At 33.6% G+C, this 22,172-nt stretch overlaps 1 protein-coding gene across 1 annotated transcript in view; it reads right to left on the bottom strand.

The window, feature by feature from the left end:
• The window catches only part of LOC136985994 (F-box only protein 25), an 81,015-nt gene extending 60,396 nt beyond the window's left edge, over positions 1-20,619 (bottom strand). The window contains exon 1 of the mRNA XM_067283428.1: positions 20,406-20,619. Coding sequence (XP_067139529.1) covers positions 20,406-20,521 — 116 coding nt within the window. The 5' untranslated portion in view covers positions 20,522-20,619. The remainder of the gene's footprint in view (positions 1-20,405) is intronic.
• Between the last annotated feature and the right edge of the window lie 1,553 nt (positions 20,620-22,172).

Below are 22,172 nucleotides of genomic sequence, written 5' to 3'. Positions count from 1 at the left end.
TGATAGCTTATAAGTAATAGGATCATTCGATGTTGACGGTATATATAGAGGGTCGTGTGTAGGTTTGATATAAACTTTGGTATTGCATTTAAGAACGGATCAATAGACACGAATGTCCAAAAAATGCAATTCGTCGCTACTGACTTGCTCCAAGTTTAGCTTCAGGCCATGATCGTTGGAATTCATGGCACTTAAGAATTGTTGTATTCTTGTGTGGTTCCTCCATATAATAAGCACATCGTCAACATACCTTTTGTACATGATTACGTCCTCCTTGAAGTTGATAAGAGTGATGCGCTCCATTTTTCTTACCACCAACTCGCACAGCAAACCAGACATTGGGCTGCCCATCGGGACACCCTTTAACTGTTTATAGACTTTACCCTCGAAAACGAAAAACGACTCAACGCATAACAGACTTGCCATCATCTCTAGGTCTTTACGGTATTCTACCGCCGTTGGATGTAAGCCATATAACACTTCCATTAGTGCATCAAAACATGAAGATGGTTTGATTGACGGATACATGCTCTCGAAGTCCATTACCGACCTAACCTCGTTATCCATTAACGCCAATTCCTGCAGATCCTTTACAACATTCATCGGGTTCTTTGTAACAAAATGGTGATCCCCAATCAACTCCGACAAATATGAATGCATACGCTTTTCCAGTTTATACGTGCCCCACGTATAACTGGAAAAGCGTATGCATTCATATTTGGTTTCGCGAAGACCAAAGCCGACAAGGATTAGCCAGTGGTAATACGTGTGGCCCCACGTATAAACTGGAAAAGCGTATGCATTCATATTTGTCGGAGTTGATTGGGGATCACCATTTTGTTACAAAGAACCCGATGAATGTTGTAAAGGATCTGCAGGAATTGGCGTTAATGGATAACGAGGTTAGGTCGGTAATGGACTTCGAGAGCATGTATCCGTCAATCAAACCATCTTCATGTTTTGATGCACTAATGGAAGTGTTATATGGCTTACATCCAACGGCGGTAGAATACCGTAAAGACCTAGAGATGATGGCAAGTCTGTTATGCGTTGAGTCGTTTTTCGTTTTCGAGGGTAAAGTCTATAAACAGTTAAAGGGTGTCCCGATGGGCAGCCCAATGTCTGGTTTGCTGTGCGAGTTGGTGGTAAGAAAAATGGAGCGCATCACTCTTATCAACTTCAAGGAGGACGTAATCATGTACAAAAGGTATGTTGACGATGTGCTTATTATATGGAGGAACCACACAAGAATACAACAATTCTTAAGTGCCATGAATTCCAACGATCATGGCCTGAAGCTAAACTTGGAGCAAGTCAGTAGCGACGAATTGCATTTTTTGGACATTCGTGTCTATTGATCCGTTCTTAAATGCAATACCAAAGTTTATATCAAACCTACACACGACCCTCTATATATACCGTCAACATCGAATGATCCTATTACTTATAAGCTATCAGCGTTTAGAGCTTTAATTAGAAGAACGTATCAGTATTGCTCTAACATAATGGATACGATGCGGGAGCTGGATAGAATTAGGCAAGTGGCTAGGATGTTGGGATTTGGTCCTGGAACGATTGAGCGTTTGATTGCTGCTTACAAGAATCCTAAAGAAAGCAAGAAAAAACGAGATCGAACAAACGGTATCACGAAATTCACGTATAATAAACGTCTATCCTCGGTTATGCAGAGTATAGCGGGCCACAGGAACAGCACTATTGTGTACAAAAGAGCTCTCTCGATTTATAAATTATTAAGGAACGACAAAGATAGAATTAAACCGAATGAGCAACCAGGAGTGTACTCAATTCCGTACAGCAACGACCAATTAAGGATTGATAAAGAATACATCGGGGTCACGACGAGAAGCCTAAGTAAAAGGATTAAGAAACACAGATATGATGTGGCGAAGGGTAAATGCACAACAACGTTGGCAAAAATGGCGCAGGCTGAAGGATCCGTGGTTAAATGGGAAGAGGCCAGGATTATAACACCGATACGTTCACCGACACTGGCGGCTGCAACCGAAAAAGTGAAATTTATAGGTCCAGCTTAACCAAAAAATGCTTAAATTACAAGGATGCGACGATTTTACCGTCAGCATGGAAGTTTCTAATTAGAAAAGTCACAGGAAGGCATTAACTAGGCAAAAAATGATTGCCTAGAGAGTTATGGATTTTTTACAATGTATAAATGTACCATGGGCATATGTTATTTTATTTTATTTTGTTTTCTATGTTATTTATATTATTTTTTGTTTTGCGTAGTTTAGCAACGCGCGTGAGTTCTATTTATTTCAATTTGAACTGCTTATTCGACATAGTATTCGAATGTTGTAACCTGAAGATGGCTCATGGAATGAGCTGAAAACGTTTGTTTATCATTAAATTTAAAGGTTCTCAGCATTAAGGTGTTGTTTGTATTACAGAATAATAAAATGTATAAATCGTGTATGATTTAATGAAATAAAACGGACGTCCATTGAAGTTCAACACTTTGTCTGACTTGTTATCACCCCTCCCTTCCTTCCAGCGTGGACGTCATTTACCGACAGCCCCTAATCTACTAATTTTACCCCAGCGTCCAGTACGACTTAAAACAAGAGGGTGGATTAAACCGCTCTCGCCGGACAAATTTCGCCGCCACCGAAATCGCCTTCTCTAAATATATTTTAAAAGGAAGAGATTCGGATAAATACGGGATCGGACCGTTTAGCGGCTTTTGTCATCTTACAAAAGCCGCTAAACGGTCTGGAGACCTTCTAATTTCGTATTGTAAACGATTAAAGAGAGGGATTCTAGCATTAGCATATCATAGTATTAAAAGTTCGTCGTCATTGGCATAACAAACGTGTCTTTCCAGATCCAACTATTAAACTCTCGTAATTAGGAATAAATAAGAACTGCGACGTCCACTAAAAAATTTCTTGTAGCAATTAAATTTAACTATATTTATTATAGTCAATACATCCGATTTAATTAAATTTAAGTATTTCAAGAGTAGCGAGTGTCTGAGCCCACCGATGGCCGGATAAAACCACTGAACACTAGTAGTTGGGTCGAGGATTCGCATCTGGCCAACGGGCTTCCACGTGGAGTTTTCCGGGTTTTCTTCACGTTAGTAACACCTAAATATGGGCAGTTTTCCATAAAAAGATCTCCTGGGAGGCGCTCCTCCTCGGCTGATCGCCTGTGTCACGTTGTCGTAGATAAATAAAACCAAACCAACCTAGTGTCTAAAAAAAACAAAAAAAAAAAAAAAACGGTAAAATCCAGCGAAAACAGAAGCGTCAAGAGGGAGAGCTGGCAAATTTTCCTCGGGCCTGGAGTGATTCCTACCCATATAAACTTATTATTTTTACTAAACAGAAAAGAAAATCTTTAAGACTGTCTTTTATTAACAAAGAAACGTTCTAAGTATTTAATTTGTTCTTTAAAAATGGCAGAAAGGGATCCGCTTTACAAACAATAGCGGATCCGGAATCTTTAGGGGAGAGTGTAGGAAGGAAACAATATTCATTACAAAATTTTTACTATCCTAAGTATCATGCTTTATTAGAGAAAATCCTCGGAAGAGTGCAACTATGCCTATAGCCACCCCGGATTCAAACTACCAGAATATTGCTAAAATCGACATCTATAACGTGTGTTTTTCTGTGCGAAATTTTGAAAATAGAATACGCACAGATGCATGGACTTCCTTTAAATGTCTTTATCAAGTACTTTTCTTAATTGTCTTAATTATTTATGACTGCCAAACACCACAAATCATTCCAAATAATTTAGAGACTAACTTGACATCAGGAAGAGGAAGAGAAGAAAGAATATTCGGAGACAATACGCCAAGATTTGATTCATCACTAATTAATAGTAGTATGTACAGTACATAAATAAATTTAAAATATGATTAAAAATTGCAGCCCGGCATTGTGACGATGCCACAATAAATAATTGCTCATATATTTTAATTTAATTTAAAATATATGCTCTCCACCCCAAATTAGTAATGGCTTGCCCCTGTACATCATACTTTTCCTTTAATAATAGAGTCGTGCTAGTCATCTATCAAACTCCTTTCGGGGGAAATGTTTGAATCGAAATAACGTGACTATATATTCACGAAAGTTCATATATATTTAAATCGGGGCCTCCGCCCCATAAGATTTCCATATCTGGTCTTGTCTTTCATCTAACTCAAGATTAAGGAACGACAGAAGGACGACAGTGGGAATTTATAGGTTATAATTTTTTCAAATTGCATCCCAAAAATCAATAAAATTAAGACAATTAGTAAAAGAATAACTTATTATATAACAACATACTATCTATTTTCACAATCAAAATTGTAAATAGTTGAAATCATCACAAAAATCACTAACACTAACGATGCAAGCAGCACCTCCAGTATGGTAAGAGAAGTGAAGATGAAGAGATGATTCTTCAACCTTGTAAATCTTACAACTTAGTCCTGATAAATTGCTTCTATAAAATAAACAAAAAAAAATTTCCTCAAAGACTGACTTCAAAGTTACAAATTGATGACATTTTAGTGAAGAGAAGAGATCTCAGAATATTTGAACTTTACTAAATCTGCTATATTAAATGAGTGAAAAATAATTTCAGGAGAATGTCTAACGTGTTGACATAGCCTTCTAATTGCTAAGTTGAAGCCAGATGGCCAAGCAGTCAAGGTGGTGGCCTACTACTCGGATGAACTCTGGATCAAACTGGAAGGGTTGATAAACCTCGGAAATTTTTGGAACAGTGGTCCTCCAGGTATGTCGGGCCCTGTCCCTCACCACCTGACTATTACATTGTGGACCAAACCAAACCCATAATGAACTTGCTAAAAAAAAAACCCTCAGTGCACACAGTACAAAAAGAGTTTTAAAAAAAGTTGCAGAGTTAATCATAAAATGACCACATGTTCCTGTACCTCGGCCCCATCAGTTGTCCTGACAATTTGTGTTGGTACCCAAAATGTCCTATATTCCAGGATTTCCTGGAAAAATGTCTTTTATTTCAAAGAATTTCAAGGAATTCTCTCTTTACAATCTGAGTTCATTTTAAAAAATGCATCTGTCTGTAAGTAAATAATTTCCATTCATTAGCTATTATTGTTATAGGTCACCTAGTTTTGACGTAAAAATGAATGAGGCCCTAGTTGTCAAGAAACTCCCATCCAGATATCAAAGTCCTTCCACAGTGGGCAACACCCATATGTCTTGGCCAATTGATGATGTCATAACTTACTTTAACCTCTTGACACATGGTCTGCTTGAGATATCATTACTTTGTTCCCTGCAGTTCTTTTCATTTTCCCGACCACTGCAGAGGGACTTTAAGAATGTACTGTATTTGCATTGAGTTATTACTTATACTCTACTCCTTGAATTGAAATAATTGACAGGAATTTTCAGGTAAAATTGAAAATTTAGAAAATAACAATGTTAATTTGAGAGTGACCCAAAATTGGCTGAAACCACTAAACACTGATAGTTGGTCACAGGTTCACATCTAGTCAACAGACTGGCACATGGCGTTTTCTGAGATTTCTTTGTCTAACACCTAAATAGAGTTCTGTTTCTAATAAAAGTCCTCCTGGGAGTCTCTCCCCCCTTGGCAGATTTCCTAAGGATTATATTGTCTTAAATCATCAATCCAATCCTAGTTTGAATGTATTACACAACTATTGGCAGGCAAAGAATAATTTTTAAAATACAAAACTATTTCCAGTATTGCTGCAGTGAAACATCATTTTCTCATCAGAAAAAATTTTAACACCAAGATTATGCAGAATGTCAGATGATAAAGGATGAAATGAAAAGAGACTAGATTAAAATAACAATTCTGATGTTTTTTTTCTATTTCTGAGTAGTTTAAATGTGGTTAACTAGTATTACCAACTACTTTGTTTATAAAAGTAATGACATTTACACACTTAACTACTAGTATAAAAGGCAATGCAACTTTACTACTAGTTAACTACATAGTTAACTATTTTTTATATAATTAAAAATAATGAAATAATAAAAGACCAAATATTGAAATATCTAAGATCAATAATATAAAAAAAGTGCACAATTAAATGAGGATGAGACAAATTGAAAATTCTGATTGGATAAAAGTGGCAACAAGCAACAGGAATAGTATGGGATCAAAATACTTCACCTGAAAAGAAAAGTATATAAAAAGAGTTGTGTGACAACTATGTTTTAAGGTTCTGATTGTCTGACAACAAAAGAAAGAAAAACAGAAAATTTCATTTAATTGGAATGAGAAGCAATGTGAAAATATTTTTTATAAACAGAGCTTAAATTACAGAGCTCCAGAAATTAGTCTCATTTAAATAGTAAAGAAAAATTTTTAACAAAACCAAAAAACGTTACATGTATAAACTGAAACTGTAATAGTCATAGAAATGACACCTAAATGCAATTTCCAGCAAACAACAAGTACTGTTCAAACATATAACTTGTGGCCAAATTGTGGCTGATAAATTATGGCCAAAAACGTTCAAACAATCCTCGTTGTTTGCTGGAAATTGCATTTAGGTGTTATTTCTTTAGCTTCTATGTTAAAAATTTTTAAAGTTTAAATTTAAAGATTTTACATGAAATTTGTATAATGTCATTACATATTATTTTTCTTAATCCTTTTATGCATCTGACTATACCAAATTTAAAAATAGACAAAAAGTTGTAAACCATCAGTAGTTAAAAGATGCATTAATAATCCATTTAATCCATCCAATACACAAAGCCATTGTTAGTTGCAACAAATGATCCATTACTCTTAGCATGGTTTGAAATTTTCTGCATCTAGAACTGGCTGATTTTCTGAACAAAGATATATTATAATCAAATAACTATGCAAAAAAAAAAAAAACCATATTTATTACAAAATGTGATAATTTTCAATACTATGTAAATTTTTCATGCTAAAATCAATATTTTGAATAAATCAATCAATCTTATTAACCTTCTTTTTGAGCAATAATTCGTAACTTTTTCATTGTCTGCACCCCTGATTTCTTAAAACATGCTCCTGTACTGTGTGAAAAAGTCATTAAAGTTTCCATTTAACACTAGACTGGACAGATTGGTCATTCTGATTATCTTCATTTTAAAAAATTTTGGAAACATCATTTTTATTACTAGGATCTAGCAAGTTCTCAAGTTCACATAAAATGCCATTAGAAATAACGTATCCAAGAATTAATTTTTGTTTTATTCTTTGAGTTGTTTTTTTTTTTTTTTTTTTACACTTTTCTATCTAAAACAGCCACTATTGGTCAAATTGACCATTATAATTTTATATAATGATTTAATTCTAAATTTTCTACATTACACATCCTGTTTATATTTGCTTTTCCACTTATTATAAAATCCACTACTTTCATCATTTTTACCAATATTATCAAGCATTTTTGAGGGCAAACCATGTCTAAAAATAAATTCAAAGAAATAATGAAATTTCTGAGTTTGACATCAAATATAAAGATTACATGACAAGTCTGCTTAAGTCTCAGACATATGAAATAAATTTGTATACAATTATAAAAGTCTGCTTCATGCCAAGTGAAAATATAACTCATTGATAAACTCCTCTTTCCAGCAGAAGTTAGATGTCGATTTAACCCAATATATGGCAAACGAACCTGATAAATTTGGCATAAAATTTTGAGTTGTAATTGATACCGAAACTAACTGTGTTCAATGATTTACCACACTTAAGAAAAGGCAATATGAGACCAGTGAACCAAATTTTATCAGAAAACATTGTTCTAAGACTTTTGAAACCATTTACAAAAAAGTAAAAAAAAACATTACTACTGACAATTTCTTCACTAGTGAGAAACTAGCCAAAAGACTACTAAATTTAAATACAACTATTGTGAGAACAGTAAACAAAATCAAGAAAGTTTTAATTATCAAAAATAGCCAGCCATTCTAGTGTTAAGGAGATAGTTATTTTATAAAATGCATATGAGAAAATGGGACATCATAAGCAAATTAAGATAGACCCTCCAAAAAACTTATACTGGTACAAAATTCAGGTATAAAATTAATAAATGGGTTTCAAAAATTTAACAACATAAATAATCAACCTACTTTAGTCCAAATTACATAGCATTTGTACATTAGCCAATTGTAGCCCAATAATAAATCCAGCTTGTTATTTGATTTAGAAATATCTGTAATACAAAGTTTCGCATTCATGGAGAAGATATTTCACAACACTGGTGATACTTGTATTTGAGGTTAATATTTTTTTATACTCAATTATAATATAAATTTTCCATGAGTTTCACAAAAACCTTTCACTCTTTCTCTAGCAGTTTCTTAAGTCCATTAGGTAGGAGAACAAATATTTTTGGCCATTTTAAATGGCCTTCTTCAGGTACTATAACATTGAAAAGTCAGATATTCGAATGATGTCATTGCTTACAAAGTTTCTTCTTTCCATTTTATGTTTATTTTAATAGTAAAAGCTCAAGGAGATACTATGTACTGCGGTGGTAAAAAGTGCCAATTGTGTGTTTGGATTGGGTGTGTTCCTAGCAGGTGCAGGTGCATTTGCTAATTTCTCCTTGCAGTGATGGAAAGCATTGGTTGTCTCCTCAGTCCATTGGATTTTGTTGTTGGATTTAAGATTTGATACCTTTAATAATTCATTTAGTGGGGCTTGTGCTCAGGGTGCATTTGGGACGTTCCTACAATAATAGTTAAGTAACCACAGAAAAATCTGAGCTTGTGAACCGTCATCGCAATTTTATACACTAATATAGGGTCTACATGTTTAGGTAGTGGTTTAATGCCATCCTTGCTAACTAAATATCCCAAAAACAGTAGCTCTGGGGCTCCCAATACACATTTCCTCAGATTTACTCTGATGTTGTACTCAGATAAGCGATGGAAAATGATCTCCAGGTGTTTTTCATGTTGCTCCTTAGATTTGCTGGCAATTAAAATGTCGTTGAGGTATGCAAAGGTGAAGTTGAGTCCCTGGAGTACTTCATGAATGAATCATTGGAAAGTTTGGACAAACTGAATGGCATGAATACAAATTCAAAAAGACCAAAAGGGGTTGTGATCGCAGTCTTTGGGATGTTGTCATGATGTACTGGTGCCTGATTGTAAGCACCAGTCACTAAGACTAGACTAAGTCAACCTTGGAAAATATGGTTTTACCACATAAGGAAGAGAAGAAGTCTTGCAGATGGTAACAGGTAACAGTTGGGGATAGTAATCCAATTCAACTCTCGGTAATCACCCGTTGGTCTAAAATCACTGTTTGTCTTTGGCACCATGTGCAAGGGGTTAGTCCAGTTGGAGGTGCCAGGCCTGCAAATTCCATCTCCCTCATATATTGGAATTCTTTTCAAGCCACTGCAAGTTTGGCTGGGTGCAGTCAATGGGGTTTAGCAAATACCAGCTGTCCATTTGTTATAATGCAGTGTATACAGAGTGGTGTTTGGGCACCCTGGGTGTCCCTGTGGGGTAAGGGCGGAAAATGTCAGGGTACACAAAAAATGGAAAATTGGTGGAAAATGTCATTACTTGGGGAATTTTTGTCTCAGTATTTTTATCTGTGGTGGATAGGTTTGTAATTGAATCGAGGAGACATGTGCCTTTTAGGTCACTTTGCAATCTGCAGTGCCGCAGAAAATCAACACCTATAATCGGCTTACTGATGTCGGCTAGTACGAATGGCCACTGGAAATGGTGGCAGAGATTAAGCCCAAGCGTGACTAACTTGGTACCATCTGTTCATATTGGTGTACTGTACCATTTGCCAAATAGATCCTCACAGTGTGGAGGTCATCCCGCGTCCTTTCCTTGAGAAAGGCAAAACACACACATTGCTTCCGCTATGTACCAGGTACTAATGGTTAGAAGTAGAGTCAAAGATAAATAAACAGCTCTTATTATTGGGTCTGAAATCACAATGTCCGTGATTTCCTTAGAGGTTTCCCTGACTGGCAAAAAGAGCATGGGGAACAGCAGCATTTTCCTCTCTCCTGTATTTCTGATGATACCAACACTAGTTGCTAGCATTACCTTTGGACGTCTTTGAGCATTGTTGCCAGCATGGTCTTCCCTGTCTAACTTTTTCCTGAGAGCAGGCTAATCATTCGATTCTCTGACTTAAAGATTCTACCTGTGTCTGGAGCTCGTTTAACTGGCCTTGGGTATTATCTGAGCCCTTTTCAACTTTGTTAACACTCATGTACATTACTTTGCTTATTTTGTCAGCCATGGTAGCTAAGTTTTCTAAACCATCGTCAGAGGCTGTCAGGAGCACCTGAGTCTGTTGTGGCAGTCACTGTAGCCATAAGGTTTTTAGGAAATCTTACCCCAATTTTTGTTGTTGGCTAATTGCCTCATTTTTCTCAGTAAATGGGATGGTTTTTCATCTCCCAATGTGATGGCCAAGAGTAGCACTTTGATTCACATCTGCTCCAAGTCTGAGAAATCGGCAGTTGGGACTTAAGTGTGTCATAATGGTTTTCGGCCAGTGGATTGAGAACAATGTCACTCACATAGTTCTAAATGTTGGAATTGAGAGCAGAGATAATTGAGTATTATTTGGTACAGTCTTTCATGATACCAGAGATAGCAAACTGGGCCTCAATATTCACAAACCACAACTCTGGGGCCTTGTCCCAAAATGGGGGTAACCTGAGGACCACTCTGTTCACTTTGGCGGTTGGTTCGGGCTCTGTCATCTTAGTTCGACTGCTTGACCGGCATGGAGGGAAAAAGGGAGGTCTACCTAGATTCTTGTATATGAAGTCTGGAATTTGGGTTGGCATCGCTAGAATCACGTTGTCCAGATCTTATGTCGTAGAGGTCACGTCATCCAAATTACTACTTTGCGGAGATCACCGATTACATCCACGAGTAGTGTTGTCGTCGTTGTGCCGGAGGAATGATACCAGAAAGCGAAGGAGTCCAACAGTCGTTGTCATGAGTTCCTTTTACATAAGTATATACGAGGGTTACAATTACATTGACCATGGAAAGAATGTTCAGAGCGTGCAGTAAGGTGAAAGTCCAAACAGAAACGTGTCAACCCAGAAAAGTGAGTTAGCCACATTCTTGACATCACTTAGGTTGGGGACGGTGCTCAAGTGCCCCTTGCTAACCGCTGCAAGCTAAAAGACAATCAAATTGTCAGATTTGACTCTGCTTATAGCAGAGTTGCCAACCAACTGCTTTTTAAATGGACAGTCCACATGAATCATGTCCTGTCCACTTCACTGCTTTTTCATATACATTCAACTACCATTTTAGTATCTCTGATAAAACACCAGCCTTGCCTAATTGATGTAAACAAATCTTCCACTATGTACAGTACATAATATGGGCACTCCAACATTACACTGCTTTGCTTAGGAAGAAATAAAAATAGCAATTTTCCTCCAACATCATTTTATTTAACTGTTTTCACTTATTCATGCTCTTATTCTTCAAAAAAAAGGTAAAACAGTGATCCTCTAAGGAATTTTAAGTTTTAAATCTGAGCCTCGGGTACATTGAGTATAAATTCAGTTCCTATTTTATGCCTTTGTCAAGAATAAACACCAGTGTGGTGGAGTCGGTAAACAAATAGTTCAACTCCAGCAAATTTGAAACTTGGAACTCCAACTTTTCCCTCTTATAAAAATGTCAAACTACTGTATAATTCCTTTTATAGAAAAGACACCACTGAATATTTTATCTAAAATTTCTCTATGAAAAGTTGTACTAAAATTTATGGCCAGAATAAAAAAACAATGGATATAACAAATTTATCTTGGAAAAGCTTTCCAGTACATAACATACTATAACTTAACAACTAAAAGAATTCCATTTTTATTATTTAATTATCAAAAAACTGATTTAAATTTAATCATTTTAAAGAAAAATATTCAGTACAATAAAATGCAAAACAACAGTTTGATGAATGACATAATAAATTGGTCCATAAAATAGTTTCTTCAGTCAGACTACTACAAGAATAGTTAATTTCTTACAGATGCTTGACTAAACTCAAGTATATAGTAAAATTTTAAAATATGAAATTTGGAAAAAAAAATCAGTTATCTTGAACTAATGCATACAATCATACCTTAAGAACTTATACCAATGAATAATAAGCTGGAATAATCCTATGAATTATATTTTGCTGTTTTCTCTATCTCATTTAGTTTGTTGCAATTAGATTCTAATCTTTGTTTTATTTTTTCATTGTTTTTCTGTTGACTATTTTAAAATCAAATTATGTTATATAACAGACATGGGCAAATGCGGAAAATTATCATAAATTTTTCACTCTGCAATTTTTCCATCTCAGATATTTCTGTTTGGATATCAATTCCTTTTTTGTTAATGATTGCATTATTACATCAAGACCTAACACAATGATGTATAGTAGTTTAAATCAGCACTTGGTAGCACAATGGCCACCAACTAAATGTTTTCAATATGCCATTAGTAAAATAGTTATAAAAAGTTTTAATTTGCATAAATTTAGCTGTTATTATGATGAATAACATTTTGAATGAAAATCATTCATTTTTCTGCAATTTTATCTTATATGCATAAATAAAGCCATAAAAGTAAAATAGCTCTATGGAGAACCCCCATAAACTTTTACCTATTGACCCAAAAGTTTCACAAACACATCACTGATAATGAGAAAGACTGAAGTTTAAAAGTTTAGCCTTCTAGACCCTGTAGTTTTTCTCTAGGAGCATCTGTAATGCCAGATAAAAAAAAAACAGGAAAACACAGGTTTTTTGGCAATTTTTGCAATTCTTTTTTTATTCGGCAACCTCTTTATAGAAAAACCTGAAATTTTGCACACTAACAAAACAAGTATCTTTCAAACCAGATATTCAGAATTACTATGGCCTTTTGAGGATGGAGAAACCAACCTCCAAAAATCGGCAACTCTGATTCCTATATATATATATATATAGTCAGTCAGTGATTATATATACAAGAATCAGAGTTATACATTTTCACTTTTCATCACAGAGCACACATTTTCTCTTGACATGGAGTTGCTGCTATGACTATTTATGATAATTAATTCATTCATAAAATGTTTTATTTTGCATACTAGCATGAAACAATTTTTGGGGGATATTTTAAATGTAAAACTGTACTGTGCAATTCACATTCTAAGGAAATTTTGGGCTGTGAAAATATTCTGCATCCTTGCTTTACCCAATACCTAATTGCAACAAAGAAACAGTCAATACATGACTTCTGCATGCAGACTGACTTGGGGGAGAAAAAAAAACCACTCAACTCAACATACCCCAAAAGTCATATCCCCGCCTGTACTCTGAAGGGATGATGCTCTGCTCAAGGTATATAGGAAAATACTCAGCAATCCACAACTTCCGATTCACCAGGATATCGATGACCTCAACAAACAGATGTAGATCAAGACATCTCCTCTCAAGAGCTAAGTCCCTGAACTCCAGCAATTTCAACCTTATTGAATCTTGGAAAAAGCTATGGGCTGATGTCTCTCCAATGGAAAGTCAACAACTCCCCTGTATTACAAAGCAACCATCTGGCTTTGAATTACCCAGAAATTCTTGGTGTGTGTTGAATAGGATTTAAACAAGACATGGGATATGCAAAGACAATCTTTTTAAATGGGAAAAGGTTGCATCCCCACAGTGTGATTGTGGTGCAGAAAGACAAACCATGCAACATATATTGGAAGATTGTCCAATGAGATCCTATCTGGGAGAACAGTGATTTCCTGGTTGTGACTAAAAGTGCTTTAAACTATGTTTTTGATTTGGATTTACATTTGTGATTTGTGTTCTTTTTGCTTTCTATCCTGTTTACTAACTAGATGTTTAGCCATATGCTAAATAACTAAATAAATAAACCCCCAAAAGAAACCAAAACAAGAAATTAATGACGACACAATTTGGTTGTGCTCTATGCAGAAGTATTGGATAAAAACACATTAGGGGACAATTACAACACAAAGTTCGTTTCTATACTCAAAATTAAAAATGCAGTTGAACTTTCTGCAAGTGATGGATTGGAAAAAAAACATGACATGGTGAATAAGATCTAGAGACAGGTAGAAAAAATTGTCTGCTAGTCCAACTACAGCCATTGAATTTATACACAAATTTCAAGGAAATGCAAAAGTAGAAAGCTTACACCCAGAATAAATTTATAATGTAGATGAGAAGAGTATAAACTTTAAGCTTATTCCAAACAAAATATTTATTTTGGTACAAGAAGCATCAGCACCTGGATTCAAACAGAAAAAAAGAATAAATCACAACAGCACTTTGTACATATGCATCAGGCATTCATATATGCCTATGTCTATAATTGGAAAGTCTGAAAAACCTTGTGCTTTTAAACATTTAAACTTCTTCCCTTTTGTGTATTATAAAGCTTGAAAATCAGCATGGATGGAAATATGTTTACAGTAATTTAATCATGAGTTTGTTCCCAAAGTGAAGAACTACTTAAAAAGCATTAAAAAGGCCTGTGAATTACATGCTAGTTATAAACAACACTCCAGCATATCCTAATGATAGTTTAATGTCATCATCACAAAGTTGTATTTTTACCAGCCAATGTAACAAGTTTGATATAGTCCATGAGGCCAAGAGTGTAATTGCAGATTTAAAATGACAATACAGGCACAAACTTTGAGATTTTAGAATGCATTGATTATTATCAATGCATTCTAAACTTTTCTAAGGTCTTCAGAGAATTATCAGCATTAATGACATTAATCATGCAATCCATTCACATACAACTTTGAGATTTTATTAAACTGAAAAAAATTTAAATGTTTTTGGTTATATTTAACAACTGAAACATCAGGTCGATGTTCCAAAAATCAAATGTTTTCAAATATTAATGGAAATAGAACAAAACCATGCAAATACCAAACATGGTTTAAATAGAAAATTTTACAAATCTGTTATGTTGCTGTGAAATAGGCAAAATTGAAAACAATTACAGAACTTCACACTACTCAATGATGGATATGTTACTGTCTTTGACTTATGAGGCATTGTATCCATTTATCCACCTGGAACCCTGCCTTGGCTATCTTAGGAACTATCTGTTAGAGTAAGTTAGCCTCTCTTCTACCATTTTAAACAAGTTCTGGAGCTGGTGAACCTGGTGACATACTCTTCATTCTTCCGGTTTGGTGGAACCACAAACTTGCAAGAGAAGAGTGTCTTTGGACAGTCCCCTATCCAAGACCCTTTGCAAGGTGCTTTTAACATCATTGGAGAAGTCCTTTCTGCCAAAATAAAGCATATGCATCTAAATTTAAACTAGATACATAGATGACATGCTTATCTTTCAGAACAAAAAACCTGATATACAGGAATTCTTGATTTGTGTCAACACTAACCCATATGGATTAAAACTGCTCTTGGAACAGGACAGCAATTGTAATGCCCACTTTTTGGATATTTTTATTACACTCTATGATGGAATCAAAACAAAGATTTTTGGAAACCCACATACAACCTCTATTTCTTGGTCTTGTGTGATCTATTATACAACAACTAACTATTTTCAAAGTCTTGATTAGAAGGGCAACCCACTACCTGACATTAACAGACAGGAAGAGATCTGCTACATTAAAACACTCAGCAAGCATCTTGCTTATCATCCTAGGATCATACAATCTCTCACAACTTCCAGAACACCCTAGCTTTGAATAGATGTGACATTACCAGAGTGGGCTATAGAATGGTCAAGTACACTTGCTCTATAGTAAACAACTACACACAACATCAGGGTGTGGTAAACAACATACCCTACGAACTAATGACCGGTTGCACACTGGTCATTGGTTCGTAGAATATGTTGTTTATAGCTGATCTCTCAGGAACATGTTTAAAGCCTGGTCTACATGTATCATCTTGACAGCTGTTTTACTTGATCAAGTAAAATGTCAGATAAAACTGAATGAAAACTCATGACCATACTACATATGTTTTTTGCTTCCATCTTTCTCTCAGTTTCATTAAAATCATGGATGATGCATTGGTTGCTTTAAGCATCATTCCATTGTCTATTGAAATTAAGAACAAAAAAGTTGTTCATTGCTTTATGGTGGTATAAAAGATGAGTTTTTTTTATAACTCTTTCCACGCTGTAGACACTAAGAGGCCCTCTTTCAGCAAGCCCATTAAGGGTTTGCCCAAGCCCTCAATGGGGCAGCCAGGTGGTGAGGAACAGGCCTGACATATCCAAATGGACCACCACCTGAAAAATTCCTGGGGTTTTTTGGACCCATTCAGGTTCGATCCTGGGTCCCCAGAGTGGCAGGCTGCCTCCTTGACCATTTGGCCATCAATAGAAGATGGTTGATCAAGAGTGGAAGATTTGTTCATGTGAATTTTCTTCAAGAATTATGTCATGAACCTGAAGATTAGTGAAATTATTTATGAATTGATATGAACACTTGTTGGAAATTACTATTGTTAGTTACCAGAATAACATATGCTTGATTCTTTTGGTCTCTATCACTGTAATCTTTTGACTTAACTTTCCATAGGCAAGGATAACTATGATATAATTCAATGAATTCAGTAAAAAATTCATTTGACCATTGCCATAAGTCTGACATGTTCACTGTAAAAAACTATTGAAAAGAAAAGGAAATAGAACAATTATTTGCATTCTGTATGGGTCGAGAAATGATGAAAGGGTGAAAACGTCAGTCAAGAAGAATGTGTCTACATATCAAGACATACTTGACAATTTACCAGGAAACAATGCTCTAGCCAATCAGTTTGCCTGTCCAGAATGTTTTGTCTGATATGTTTTACATGATCAAGTAAAATGTCATATGTAGACCAGACTTAAGGAAACTGGGAGAGGTACAGGCATGGGAATAGTGTACAAAAAGGAATTCATAGTTTATAAACTCCTGTGGAATAGCAAAGACTAAGTGGATCACTTTGAATTTTGGACATCTACACAGTATCCATCACAGATGACAAGATAGCACATAATTTGATATATATGGGAACCATCATACAATCCTTAATTTCACAGTTAAAAGAATATAAGTATGCCATTAAGAAGTCACTCCCCTCTACAGCCCTGGCTGCTTACACATTAAATGACTTGGTCAAGATTCATTGCGAGATTACCAAGCATTTGTGAAATAAGAACTACCTTAGACACGTGGAGGCCCTTGTAATCTGTAAATCAACACAAGAATTCTGTCAACTACAAGGACTTAAACATAATATTGAGTGCTTAGAAATCCTAGTTTGAGTTCTACAGAAACAAAACATAACATGCATTTCTGCTACTATTTTTGTTTTTGTTTTTGTTTTTTATTTTTAGTTTTGCACATTTCACAGCAATAAAGCAGATTGTAGAATCTTTTATATTTAAACTGTTTGGCATTTGTATGCTCTATACATATTTTGCTAGTGTATCAATATCACAAAGTTAATTGTAGTCACACATTTTCTAATTGAGTTTTGATGTTTTTTGATTTGGTATGCAGAGATTTACACATTACACAAATATATTCAAAGGGAGATGATCTATCCTGTTGTCATATAAAGGTATTGAGTAAATGCCTGGAAGAATAGTTTCATCCATAGGATCTTTGTCATTCCTGAATAAGAAGAATACATTCAGTCTCCTTTTATAAAAGCAATTCAAAATTTGAGATCAGAGGCTGAAACCACTCTTCCAGGCACTTACTCAATACTTTTATACAACAACAGGATAGATCTTTCCTTTGAATATATTGGTGCCACATATACATCTCTGCACATCAATATGAAGTTAATGTCAGACCACTCAAAAGTTATTGCCTGTCATCTGGATGAAGTCATATATCGCCTCAATGTCTCTGGTACAGCAGTGCCAGTATATTATAAAAAGTAAAAAGGAGGGGGCACAAGCTATGAAAAAGGACATTGTAAAGGGAAGTTAATCAAGGGATTCCTGCATGAATCCCTTGATTAACATAGTCAATTAATACAGAGTATATCAAAATCACTATAGTAAAATACAGTGGTATCTCGGCACTCAACCAAAAAATCATGATCCAGTAGAACAAATTGTCAGTTAATAACAAAATTACAAAAGTAAAAACGATTACAAAATTAAAATATTTTTATATTTTAATTTTGTAAATCGACAAAAAAGTTTTCTGTCATGAAAATAAGTAATTAATTTTAAAATAAAATGAAACCTTAGAGCTCCCTTGGGGATTAAGAAAAAGGAAACTGATGACAAATGGGGGCATGTACCCCAAGTATGGGTGCCCCTGCTCTGATAGTGTCATCCTAAGGAGAGGGAAGTGCCACAAGCAGATTTTTGTCAGCTGGGCATTTGTCCAATGGAGAAGATAATGTCGTTCAAGACTGTTTGAATGAAAAAACACTCATGTAAAATTTCCATCAGCACTTTAAAGAGAAGAATATAAGAACAAAATGAATATCAAAACATTAATATTAAAAAGAACAATTTTCATTTAACTTGTTTTCGTAATAACAAAATCAGTTTTGCATGCATGAGAATATTTTTATTTTGTTTTACTGTATCATTTAAAACTGTATTCTCATTTATGTAATTAATTATTATTTTAAAAATGAAGATATTTAAGATATTATACATATGCTAAAATTTCAAATTATTTCTCAAATTTTAACAAATAGATGTATAAAACAATTTACTACAAATAAATTTATAAAAATTACATGATCATTTCTTATCTAAATGAAGAAACTTAAAATGTATCTAGAATTATTTCTTCTAATTTATTTTAAAATTTTTCTCTTTTTTCAAAAATGGATATCATGATTATTATATTTTTTTAAAACCTAACTTCATATTCTGAAACTTATTTTTCTAAACTTATAAAAATTCATAAATCAAAAATAAAATTTTTAAGTATAATCTGGTTTTCATTTTGGAAATGCAATAATTACTGCTCAGGATTTCAACATATAATTTAATATTTCTCTTTGGTATTTTAATAATAAAAAAAGACTACATAAAATATAGAAAAATATTCTGAATATATTATACATCTATTCCACTGGAGACAGTTGCATAGCAACTAAAACTCCATTCAGGAAAAAATATTGTATTTCAGGTAAATAAACAAAAATAGCTTTAAAACAAACAATGTTTAGGTTTTTCTTCCTTTAGTCTCTTAAAAACAATATTTACACATCACGCATACATCTAGCTTAAAAATACTCTACAAATTTCCTAAATAAAACCAATTTTCTTATATGCTTATATTTTTTAAAAACTAAACTAAATTACATCACCCATTCAAAAAGAAAAAAAAAATGACAAGGGAAGTTCTAAAAAAGTTCTTTAGTTTAAATTAAAATGCAGATATTTTTTTTACAAAAATGTATTTTGCACCTGATTATACTATATTTTTAGGAAATTAAATCATTAAAAAGATTAAATGAGCTTAATGTTTTTAGTTACATTTTTTAATGATGTGTTTGCTCAAAATAGACAATACTTTTATATTTTACTTCACACTATATACTGTATATAAGTCTTCCTTTAAAAAAAAAAAAAAAAAATTATATATATATATATATATATTATTATATATGACTTATAATTCACAATTTTAGTTACACTAAAGAATTTTTTAGCAATAAAGTTTCTGTTGCTATTTAACACTTTTTATAATTTCCAAGTAACCAGAAACAGAATTTAAAATATGTAAAAAAATTCCTAGTTTAAAAATTAGTTATTAAATCTAAAATTAGATTCAAATTAAGAAAAAATTTATCGCATGTAGCTTTTTCGCTATGTTCGCTATACTCCATTTACTCGAAATGCTTTAAGCTTTGCAAATATCAATAAAAACAACTATAATTAAGAATTTTTTTTAGTAAAGTAAATTTATTTTTGCCGTTTCTAAATAACTTTTAGATGTTTGGGTACGAATTTTGTTTACAGAGACAAAAGAAAGTTTGGTCAATATTTTATTAATGTTAACCTAGCAGCAGTTACAATGCAGAACGATTTAGAGATTGGCTGGACAAGGTCAGATACGAAACCTGTCTACTGAGCATAGCGTAGGTTGTACTGTACTTACTATATCGTTCTTGTTACAGTTCATTAAATTTTCTTTGTTTCCTATTATTTTAAGTAACTATTAATAATATATATACGTATAATACACAATTCACACGCTTGCTTTATCGTAATGCAACGTATTTTAAACGTTACTCTAATTTCGTGTCATAAATCTAAATGGTAAAATGAATATCAATGGTCATTTTACGTTTAATTTAACTCCAAGCTTAGATAATTTCGTTCAGAAGCGCGTTTTGTTATTAACCTGTAGAATAGAAAAGGAAAATAAAAAGGAGGAGGCAAACAGCTGATTACCTTTGCTGCACCGTACGGTTCAATTTCTCTAAGATTTTTTTACGTTCCCAACCTTCTTCCGTTTTAACCCAAGCTTCGCCTGGCGATCTCCAATCTCTGCCTATGAATGGCATCATCGAACAATCACGATCGACTTGCTTGACAGAATCGAGTATTGCGTTGTTTGCTTATAACAGCTGCATGACTTTGTTGACGGAAGTGACGCGCGTTCACGTGATCGGTGTCTCTATTACGAAACAAACCGACGGAGGAAAAATAACTTTAAATTTTCTAAGTATTATAATTAAAAACTTAATACGCGTACATATATAATTCGAGTATGTTTCTCGATTTAATATTAAATTAATAAAACATTCAAAATAACTTAAATTCCCACTAGGGGAGCTAGCATCGGAATGTTAGTCGGAAATGTTAATACACGTGATAGGCCTTTCGTACTTGATCTCGTCTATTGGTTTTCAAACTTTTTGGGGAAACAAAAACATAAACTAATTGATATTGTAATATAATAATATTTTTAAAATAAAAATTAACATATATCTATATATAGACAGATAAATAGATAGATATAGATCAATTTGAATCGGTTTATTGTTGTTATCGATCAAATACTGTAGTATATAAACTTGTGTTACGTAAAAAATGGAGGCGATATTTAAATATTCCTATAGGAACTAGGTTTAAGGGACTTGTATATTGCCGTGAGAAACATATAAGGCGATAAATATATATATATATTTTTTTTTTCTAATTTTGAATTTTCGAATTTTCTCGGCACTAAGAGGGCCTTTTTCCATGTTCGTCGTGGGTTCGGCCAGGCTCGATGCCTGTAAACGGGAGGTTACCTCACTTCGGTGGGATAAATGGCAGGAAAAAAGAAAATTGACGATATGAAAGTTTCAGTTTAAATGCTATTTGAAGATAGCTGTTCGAAATCTGGCAAACTTTTTATTTTAGGGTGAAATTAATCCAATTACATTTAATTTTCAATCTTTTAGATGCTGGGTATGATGTATAGCGTTGTTGTTTGTAGAAACAACTTCTATAATAAATATAATAAAAAAAAAACCAAACAAGATTGAGTAAATAATGGAAAAGATTATGGTAAAAACGTGGTAAAATTAATATCAACACTGAATATGCAGTAAACATTCAAACCTGACGACTTCTATAAAGATAGAAGACATTGCAGCAAAATGATGAATCTCTTCCGGAAAAATAAAGTTAGAAGAAGAAAGTTGTGAGTATTCTTTAATAATTATGTTCACTTATCATATGTACAGAAATTTTGATAATGAAATGTTGAGTCAGTGTGAAGATGATTTCAACAGTTGCTGAAAGTGAGCAAAAAATTTTGAAAAATGAATAAAATAATTTGGTTAGGGAAAATACAGAACTTAAATTGAAATTGGAAAACAGCGAGGAAGAAATAAAGCTATTGAGACAGATCATATGTAAAAAATTTCCATATATCAATAAAATAGTTGAATATTTCATTCGACAAAAACGTTTTATAAGAATTAAATATTAAAATTTCATAAGATCTTTCACAACACTACCCATATCTATAAAAAAGCGAGGAAAAAAGTACAGGTAGCGATTCTTCAAGAAAATGTTATAAAAGGATGAGAAAGATAATAAAATAAAAGTAAATTACTGCTATCTATTTGATATGTATTTGGTATGAATAGTATTTGATTGCAGATTTATTTCAGTATTTTTTAAAATACGAAACTCTTAAGTATTAAACATTTAGTCGTATTATTT

This window comes from Centruroides vittatus, unplaced genomic scaffold (assembly GCF_030686945.1).
Source record: "Centruroides vittatus isolate TY-2023 unplaced genomic scaffold, ASM3068694v2 contig_986, whole genome shotgun sequence".
Lineage (NCBI taxonomy): Eukaryota > Metazoa > Arthropoda > Arachnida > Scorpiones > Buthidae > Centruroides > Centruroides vittatus.
Note: the sequence above shows the minus strand (reverse complement) of the source record. Positions and strands in the feature narration are given on the sequence as shown.